This window comes from Armigeres subalbatus, chromosome 3 (genome assembly GCF_024139115.2).
Source record: "Armigeres subalbatus isolate Guangzhou_Male chromosome 3, GZ_Asu_2, whole genome shotgun sequence".
In the NCBI taxonomy this organism is placed as follows: Eukaryota; Metazoa; Arthropoda; class Insecta; order Diptera; family Culicidae; genus Armigeres; species Armigeres subalbatus.
In genome coordinates, this window is record NC_085141.1 from 100,016,089 (window position 1) to 100,025,900 (window position 9,812).

The 9,812-nt window shown below is 39.9% G+C and overlaps 1 protein-coding gene and 1 non-coding gene across 4 annotated transcripts; one reads left to right on the plus strand and one right to left on the minus strand.

Moving 5' to 3' along the window:
• The first annotated feature begins 4,241 nt into the window (after nucleotides 1-4,241).
• LOC134225164 (WD and tetratricopeptide repeats protein 1-like) lies at nucleotides 4,242-9,343 on the plus strand. Of its 3 annotated transcripts, none has more exons than XM_062705010.1 (8): nucleotides 4,242-4,398; nucleotides 5,032-5,756; nucleotides 7,226-7,465; nucleotides 7,525-7,775; nucleotides 7,834-8,122; nucleotides 8,188-8,300; nucleotides 8,370-8,670; nucleotides 8,728-9,343. In XM_062705010.1, exons 2-7 carry the CDS (start codon nucleotides 5,058-5,060, stop codon nucleotides 8,662-8,664), a joined length of 1,887 nt encoding a protein of 628 aa, XP_062560994.1. In that variant the 5' UTR covers nucleotides 4,242-4,398; nucleotides 5,032-5,057; the 3' UTR covers nucleotides 8,665-8,670; nucleotides 8,728-9,343. The 3 variants fall into 3 exon arrangements, with proteins under 3 accessions (XP_062560994.1, XP_062560995.1, XP_062560996.1); XM_062705011.1 differs by having other exon boundaries at nucleotides 4,261-4,398; nucleotides 5,012-5,756; XM_062705012.1 differs by having other exon boundaries at nucleotides 4,261-4,321.
• Trnag-gcc (transfer RNA glycine (anticodon GCC)) lies at nucleotides 7,083-7,153 on the minus strand. The gene has a single exon. It is a non-coding gene; the product is annotated as a tRNA-Gly (tRNA).
• Nucleotides 9,344-9,812: the final 469 nt, after the last annotated feature.

Here is a 9,812-nt window from a genome sequence, read left to right on the forward strand (position 1 = left end):
ACCTAATTCCGAGCCTAATTCTCTAAAATGTGACTTATTCAAGAAAACGGAATGAAGCCTCAGCCTCTACATAATTATTTACAACGCTAATGATTACACTTGTATATCGTATACATTGAAACTATCATAACTTGTATTCATTATTACGTAGGATAGGATATACTCGATTTAGTTGAAAACCGGAATACGGGACTAGCGAAGTTGGATTTTTCTCGCAATCCGTACGTAAAACCTAACTTTGCTAGTGGCGCGCTAGTTTAGTTAGGGCCTCATTGTTTCAAATTTGGGACCATCAGGGGGTCATTGTTTCCGAGATTGTTTCAAATTTGGGACCGTCAGGAAAAAAGGTCAGGAAGTAAGAGCCAATAACTCAGCCGTTTTTTTATGCATTCTGGAGCTTTTGGTATGAATCGATCAGTCAACTCCCTAGGATTTTAAACAACTATTGTAAACAATTGTTTCAATGCATTTAACTATTGAAAATCCAATTTCGACAGGTAGTGTTCAAATTTCAGTTCAAAATAAATTAAACTTCATTTCGGCTATCTCCATCAGCAATGAACATGCACAAAATAATTGAATTTCACATCCACTATTGAACGATAAGTAGTTCTACGTTCAATTTGCGGTCGTGTATTTAATACAACATTCTACTTTTTTGGAATGACAACATATGATTAACAGCCAATTTCTTCATATCCGCATAACTCTTATGCAGTGCTTACCCATAAGCTTAAACCTAGTTTGCGCTGTAAGCAGAGTTGAAGAAGTTGACCCCAAGTTATAATCGACCTCATAAATGACACAGACATTAACCATTGCAAGAATTTAATAACTCCGAGCAATAAATATGTTTACCCCTTTTAATATCAAAGGATTTACTCAAAAATAATTATCGTAGACTAACTACCACAGCTTTCAAAACTATTATTTGCACTGATTTCCTCAGCAGTATTCCATTCATGTTTTTCAAATTTTCAATTAAATTAAATTATTATGTTGCGGCCAAGAAAAGCGCCGTAATTGCAAATTGGATTGATTCGTAGAAAAAATGACGCATTGATACGCCATAACAATTGAAAAATATTTGAATCTCGTGATTCAATCGTGGTTCAAATCTGCAGAAAATAGAACTGAGCGTTATACCAGTTTTATCTTTTTGACAGCTGACTTGTTTAAAAAAAGATTCTAGAACAGCTGCTGGGAGAATTAATGTTTCATATTCATATTCAAACTGACAGTCCCGAACGATTTGAATCACTGCTGATTTTACTCTAAAACGACTTTACAATGTTCAACAATTCCAACAGAATTTATTTTCGCGCTTTTCCAATGATTCCAATATGCATTCTTATTGAAGCCGAACACCTGTAAGAATCTTATTTCAACATCATATAAGAATAATGCCAATGTTTACAAACAAAGACCCAGGTAAATGATAGATATGTCATCTCATGTCGACCCGGGTGGTCGACATCCCTGCGTGCACAGGCTAGGGCTATTTCAATTATCACAAATACACATGCTTTAATTATTATTTTGATCATTTGGAGCAAATCAACCGCAACAAATGATTGAAAATGAAGTTCACTTGTTTATCGTGAATTCACAACCCGATTTGGTTTGGTAAATGCGTTACAAATTCCGGTTGATTTGTTTCCTCAGGGATCAGATTTCGCGTCTTTCTATATAGTGTCTTTAGTTGGGGTAGGGATTTAGTGCTCCGCCTTCTCCCCCTGATCCCTACCCCGACATGTGCTGGTTCTAAAATGTAAACAACAGTGTTAATTCTCTACCACCTTTTTGTTATGCATTATTTTTATGCACACTTTAATTTTCGATATTAATTTTATCAAAATTAAAAACTCAATCACCTCAATCATACAGCAATAAGCCATTTTATGAAACAGATTCGAACAGCTGATCGAAATTTTGAGTGGACGGCTCGGTCTTTGTTTTGGTAAATTTGCATGTAAACCATCATCTTTTCGTCATCATCATCATCATTTCATTTCATTTTCGCATATTTTCCTTGTAAAATATAAATATTAGTGTTTGGTCTCCTGTCATTTGAGCTTTTTATAAAATGGCTTATATATTACGCATATTGTACTTCCAGTTGAAAACCGAAGTGAGCTCTCGCGACGATTGAGTTTTTTCTTATTGCCTGATGTCGCAACTACATCGCGACTAGTGCGCATCTATGCCACCGCCGTGCGCCATGATGCGCACTAGTCGCGACGTAGTTGCGACAAAAGGAAACGGGAGAAAACTCGATTGTCGCGAGAGCTCACTTCGGTTTTCAACTGGAAGTACAATAAATCCCAAAATTTTATTCCCACCTTTGGGTTTCCGCGCCGAGCACTCAGCGCAAGACTCGGCGTAGTCGGCGACAAGGTGAAAGTTATAAAGTTGGTAACCCTGATTTTTGACAATTAATGTCGATTGTTTGTGTAAGTGCACCGATGTCAACAGGTAAACCAATTCACTTACCGTTGTATGGAACGAGGTACACACTTAAAATAAATCACCGAATTCGGTAAAATTTTACCGAAATCTCAACAGCAGAACTGTTCGGTAAATAATTTAACTGATTTTCGGTGATTTTGACAGTTGAGCAATGGAAAAAATTACAAAAAATCTGTAAAATAAATTACCGAACAGTTCTGCTGTTGAGATTTCGGTAAAATTTACCGAATACGGTGAAATGAGGTAAGTGTGTAGAAATAGTGTACGAAGAAGACGAACCATTATTTATATTACAGTTGTACATACAGGGGGAGGGAGGGGGTCAGTGATTTGTGACAGATTGTGACAAAAGGGGGGAGGGGGTTGAAAATGCCGAAAAACGATTCACGTAATTTTTGAACAATCCCTTATCGTATCGTTTTTCCAGGGGCTCATTCACAAATTACAAAACGCTTTAGGGGGTGGGAGGGTATCTGTCAGAGCGTTACGGTTGATACAAATTTTAAAATCCTTCCATACAAAAAACGTTATTGTACGTTTACTTGCTAGGTGGACACGGTCGGTTAGAGTAGCCGTTCCACCAAGTGTTCGTTAATGTAGTCGCTAGAGTATTCGCTGTTGGTTTGAGCGAGACAAAGTAAACGTCAAAAAAATTCCAACCAGCAATCTGAGTGAAAGAGCGAATATTTGTTTACCGAAAATCACGTGGCATTTGCATTTTTGGCAGACAAAAGAATGAGCACGTGTACTAGTAGGTGATGGGTAGTTAGATGTATATGATATTTATTACTTGATCGTGAGATATAAAATGTTGAATATTGTCGCGTTCATCTTTTTCTAGAATGCTGCGGTGGTCTTACACTCGCAGGCTCGACTGCAAAGGTAAACGTCAAGATAGCCACCGTGTTAAAAGATAGGCAGAATTTTCCCGCTCAAAACAAAACCACGTGCTTTTCGCGAAATGACAGCAGTGTTCGATTGTATTAGTGAGAGGCAACCGGAGTCACTGAGTACGTGGAGAGTGTTTATCATGGCAAGTGCATATGGTGGGTGAGATTTTCATTGACTCTGTTGTGTTTAGTGACCGCTGCGATTACCTGAAAAGTAACCAGCAGGAAGCCGCAGTATTCTATTTTATCTCGAGATGCATAATACTTGCCCCAAAAAAACCGCGAAAAAATATACCTACATTATTTCATAAAGTTCTGCGACTGTAATATTGAAGAATTTATTGATTTTATTTGACTAAATATTTGTAATCATTAAAATTAAGTTTTATAGGACATGAACATTGCCGTTCCCCTCGATTTTTTGCGCTTACTCTGAGTAGCCATAAAAGTAATCGGGAAAATCTTGATATCGAGTACAGTCGGGATTCGCTGGTTGGGATTTTGATACTTGGGTGACTTTTTAGTTGGCCTTCGCTGGCAATGGCCCAACTAAAAAGCAACCGTACGTCAAAATTCAATGTAAACACAGAAAACGGGATTGGGCGTCACTGGACATCATTTGTGATGTTCAAGTCGAAATACACGTGTTCAAATGGCTGTCAGTTGACCCAACTAAAAAACCGAATTCGTTAGTTGGGCCGAGGTAGTGGCCCAACCAGCGAATCGCAACTGTAAATCCACAATATGAAGGGGTGGGTAGGGGTTGAAAATGGTCAATTTTAGCGTTATGTAATTTATGAATGAACCCCCGTTTTTCATGCGGATTGTTTCCTACCCCCCATCGTATACGTCATCAGCGCAAAAATAATGACTGATGATGAGTGATGACAGATTCAAAGCAAAAGAAGCAAAATTTTGTTTTTCTTCATCAGTAGCAACAGCAGTGAAAAGTGGATTTTGATGTAAATTTTATTTCAATAAATAAATCCAAATTCCATATAATCAAGTGTTGGAAAAACTAAAAACTTGTAACCAACTAGTGAGTTATTATAGTTTATTGTAGTTTGCCGATGTTTTTTTATTAGTTGCTTTTTCATTTGTTATTCAATGGGTGCCTATTTTTGCATTAGCAAAATCTATATAAATAAAAATGAGCTGATGTTCCGTTTGAAACGATCTGACTCGAGTACAGACCAACCAATCTGCCAGGTTTTATTGTTCAGTTATCTTGGCCTACGCATTGTTTTTACATAAATCTGTGCATAGATGAAAAATGTTTGAAATTCTCTAATACGCAACATTTTGGGGTCAAGTATTTCCAGAAATTGGTCTAGAATGCAGCAGTATGACCTTTCATTTTTGACTTTTTATAACCGCAGACTTAAACTGTCGCACCCGAGCAAGGCAGGGTACGATCAGCTAGTGCCTAATGAAATGTCAGCCTAGTTCAATCAAATTTATTTGAAACTCATAGCTTAGATTGATACGAATTATAAGTTAATTGATTGCTTCCTAACTGATAAGCGCTGAAGTAACACAAAGGACGAACTGCTCACAGATAGTCTATCAATGAGAAACAGCTGGATGGGAAATAGAATCAATTGAAATTTTATGCAAAATTCATTTTAGATTGACCAATAATTGTATTAAAGTTTTGCTTCAACCTTTTCAGAAAATAGTGAATTGAAGTTCTCCGCAATGAAGCGGAAGTTTAACTATCCGAACGTTACGAATGTAGCGCAGATTTTGCTCGACCGAAACTACGGCGACATCGAGCATATCCTTAAAAATCGACTGAAAACAGCCCCGCAGTTTATTGACAAGATCGAACTCGAGGCGGAACTGAAAGGACACAACGGCTGCGTCAACTGTTTGGAATGGAGCACTAACGGACGGATCCTTGCTTCCGCTTCCGATGATTTCCATGTCATGCTTTGGGACCCTTTCACCCACAAGCAGATTCTTGATTTGGCTACCCCACATGAGGGAAACATTTTTTCGGTTAAATTCCTGCCGAAGCGGAACGACTCGATTGTGCTGACCGGAGCCGGTGACTGCAAACTGTATGTCTTCGACATCAATCGGGGAAATGACTTGCCCATTCGGAAGTGCCAGTGCCACGGGCAACGGATAAAGCGGCTGGCCACGACACCGAAGCTGATAAACCTATTCTGGTCCGCGGCAGAGGACGGCAAGGTGCTGCAGCATGACATGCGAACGGCGCACACTTGCAAGGCCAATGATGCGAATGTACTGATCAACCTGAAGAATCACATTAACCAGATACCGGAGGTGAAGTGCATCGCAATCAACCCACACCGGCCGGAACAGATGGCCATCGGAGCGAACGATTGCTACGCCCGAATTTACGATCGACGGATGCTGTCGTTGATGAAGGTAGGTCTTGATAAAGCGAGGAGTAGAATCTTCAAATTTTACTTCGACCATGAACAAACTTAGGGCCAATGGCTTTTAGCATGCTTGCATAAGGGAAGTCACTTTGTAAAAACCCAGATTAATCAACCTAGCGGTGATGGCGCCTTTCTCGCGTAAAAAGGTAATAAATGTAGCCTTTACGCTTACACCTCGATGATGTACAAGAAAGGCAAAACAGTTACACCGTCTAATGTTATGATAGAAAAATTTACACTAGTAAACGACAGATGGCGCTGCCAAAAGTTTCTGAATTTCCTATGTTCGAATTTTGACTTTCGGACAATTTCATGGTACTAAGTGAAACTGAACGAAGAGCATTACGCCTAAATGCGTGCAACACGAGCATCTTTATAGTACGATGAAACTCTTAATGGGAGCAAGCCACGGATAAACTTCATAAATATTCATAGATGCAAGGCATTTTTCATAACACATTATTGTTCTATGTGACTTTGTCTCATCATTATTTTAATATTATCTATTTTTTGCAATTGCAATTATTATGAAATTCAATAGTGATCAACAGCGTTTTAGTCTCTGTCGGATGCAACTTGTTGCAAGAAAATCGGTTAAGAGTTTCTATGTGAAAATTTGGCTAATGTTTTTATGGCATTTGTGCACACACACACGCACACACATACACACACACACACGCACACGGACAGACAGACATTTGTTCAGCTCATCGAGCTGAGTCGAATGGTATATAACACTATGGGTCTCCGGGACTTCTATCAAAAGCTCGAATTTGGAGTGAAATGATAGCCTTTCGGTACAACTTTGTTGTACGAGAAAGGCAAAAAGGTATTATTTTTCAAAATTTATTTCTACGATTGTAAAGAAATATCAAATACTAGTCGACCCGGCAGACGTTGTCCTGCATAGTAGGCGAAAATGCGTGTTGCGAACTCCCTATGCGAATTTCCCGTACGAATCTTTAATTTAGTTTTTCACGATTTACTCAACTTTACTAATGATTTTCGACTAAGGAAATATCATATAAACCCGTCGGAAACAATAACAAACATATCTGCTGAAGGAATGAAGAAAATCCATCCAGCCGTTTTCGAGTTATGCGGATACGAACACAGACCATTTCATTTTTATATATAAGAGAAGATAAGACATTTTAGTGAAAGGCGGCTTACTGACAGCTATACTATCGAGGATAAAATAGTTACATTTATATTTTCTTAATTGTCACCCAGTTTGTGAACAGCCCCTATTGAGAGAGTCTGGTTTACGAAATCACTTTTTATGTTTTAACCTAATCTAAAAAAAGATAGTTGCATCGGCCGGGAATCGAACCCGGGCCGCCCGCGTGGCAGGCGAGCATTCTACCACTGAACCACCGATGCGTGTTGCAAAGAGTTAAAACTAGATCCAATAAGAACAATACATACGTTACTAACAGTGTTTATGTCTTTCAGTTCAGCACCACGGGAGAGTTCAAGCCAAATGAAAGTGGAGCGGATAACGTCCCACAGGAAGGTTGCGTCCAATACTATTGTCCTGGGCACCTCAGTCGCAACAAAGGCACTGTCTACTCCATTTACAACCAGAAAGCCATCACCTATCTTACCTTCAGTCCGGATGGTACCGAATTGCTGGTCAATATGGCTTCGGAGCAAATATATCTGTACGACCTCAATTGTCCACGGGAACCCAAGGTATGTTTCAGATTGCAACATACCTTTCAGTAAGGAATGTTTTATTTTGTTCATTTTAGTTTCTCGAGTTGCCGAAATTTACCGAACCAATCAATGGCACCAATGGAACGACGGTGAGGAACGGCGAGCGAGTAAAGCACAAACTTCCACCGGAAGTCGAACACATGAAGAAGGAAGGCAATGCCAACCTGGAGAAGGAAAAGTATCTGCAGGCGATTCAGCAGTACACGCTGGCAATCAGGAAGGCACAGAAAAAGGACTGCTCCATGTTGTACTTGAACAGGGCGACCGCACTTATGAAAAGAAATTGGTTCGTCTTGGTTAATTTCGTGTCACAGAACCGATTTTAATCGCATGTTCGATTGCAGGTTCGGCGATGTGTATGCAGCCGTGCGTGACTGTCATCAGGCTCTACGTCTTGATCCACATTACGTGAAAGCCCACTTTCGCTTGGCACGTGCACTGCTAAAACTGGGTCAGCTTCAAGATGCCTCGGAATGCCTCGCGGAACTTATCAAACGATTTCCGTCCTACGCGAAAAACCACGGTGTACTGATGTTGGACAAAGATATCGAAGCCGAGCTCGAGAAGCAACGTCAACGGCAACGGGAACGTATACAGGAACCCGATGCGGATCACTATTCGGTGAACGAGTTGGTACGATGCAATGCGGAACGTAATCAATAGTTTCTTAATTATATATTGCCGTCTGATGTTTCTAGGCTTGGCGTGCCGGTGCACTTGATTATCAGGATCGTTTCGTCGGTCATCTAAATACGAAGACTGACATCAAGGAGGCAAATTATTTTGGAGATGCAAACTACATCGTAGCAGGGTAAACTTCAGTTTATTGCTTTTACTATTTCCGATAAAAAAATATCTCCCATTTGAATCCGGTTTACAGCTCGGATGACGGCAACTTCTTTATCTGGGATCGTGACAGTGGTATGATTTCCTCCATCTACCAAGCAGACGAACTGATTGTGAATTGTGTGCAGCCGCACCCGTATGAGTGCCTGTTGGCAACGAGCGGGATCGATCACGAGGTCCGCCTGTGGTCACCGCAACCGTTCGAGAAGGTCCCGGTGAAACACCGGGTGGATGTCGTCGATGGCACCGTAAACGAGAACCAGAACCGAATGCAATCCGATCCGTTCGACTCGTTTGTACCGGACCAGGCCATGTGCCGCGCTAGTTAGCTTCTGGTGAGTGTTGCTCCTTTCCACGACATAATTCGAGTACTGATGCATTTCAAATTTCAGATTTCTGACTCAACAATGTGATCGAATGTAGGATTATTAAATTATTCGCAATTGCGATACGATTTTTATACAGCTGAGCAGCGGGCTGGCAGTAACCAAACGTGTCGGAGTTGATATACCTGTTACATGCCCCAGACTTGAACGTCTCATTATCCTATATAATTGTTAGCACCATCACTGATAACCACTCATACTATGTACCGTTGAATTGTCATCCATTAGCAGTAGATGAACATAAATAGTAGTTGCATGTAATAATTCAATTCAATACGCTACAGGCCTCAGACAGCAGAAACAGTTCAAGGGTTTTCGGTTTGCTCAAATACTCAGATCCGTTAAAAACCTATTTAAAAGTTTTTGGCAATACTGTGAAAAAAAGAAAGAAATTATTTAGTGATTTGTACTTTTGGAATGTGATCCTTTTTACGATGAGTTCGTATACGACATTAAAGATTGTTTTTTTTTTAAATTATATGTTTATTTAGATTTGTCTCGTTTGAACCTCAGTTTCGAGCAAACGTGAAATATTGTTGTGAAGATGGAAGATATACTTAATGAATAACGTCATGTTCTGAACGCTGATCGGATTATAATAAAACAAATTAAACTATTACAACGAATTATTTTATTAAAATATGAACAATTCATTCCTTGTCGTTTTCCTGGACGAGCCGGACGTATATACATCCGTATCTCATCACGTGACGCTCTTTTAATCGGTGGAGTTTTTTCCCTCACGATCGAGGTCGTTTTTATATCGTTAGTTGCCTACGCGAGTTAAAAGTTAGTAAGTCACAAGGTGATCTATCCAGCCGACTAATTAACCCTTATGCGGCCGACGGGGTACCCGTGTTCCTTTTTCAACTTCAAGTGGTGATATTCCAATGATTTTTTATAGCTGAAAGCTGAAACTCGGTGACATCTAAGAACTCCATAAAATGTAGCATCTGTGAGAAAATCATGTTGATACAGTGAGGAGGGACGTGGGGAGGGGCATCTGATTTTTTTTACCACGTGGATGGCCGACAGGGTACCCGTGTTCCCATAAATTGGTATTTTCATAACTTTAACAATTTTCAACCAAT

Excerpts from the sequence above, each read along its gene's own strand:
- LOC134225164 (XM_062705010.1), top strand. The coding sequence starts at position 5,058 with ATGAAGCGGAAGTTTAACTATCCGAACGTTACGAATGTAGCGCAGATT. Across the intron at positions 5,757-7,225 it reads GGATGCTGTCGTTGATGAAG|TTCAGCACCACGGGAGAGTT; the intron begins GTAGGTCTTGAT and ends TATGTCTTTCAG. Across the intron at positions 8,123-8,187 it reads ACTATTCGGTGAACGAGTTG|GCTTGGCGTGCCGGTGCACT; the intron begins GTACGATGCAAT and ends TGATGTTTCTAG.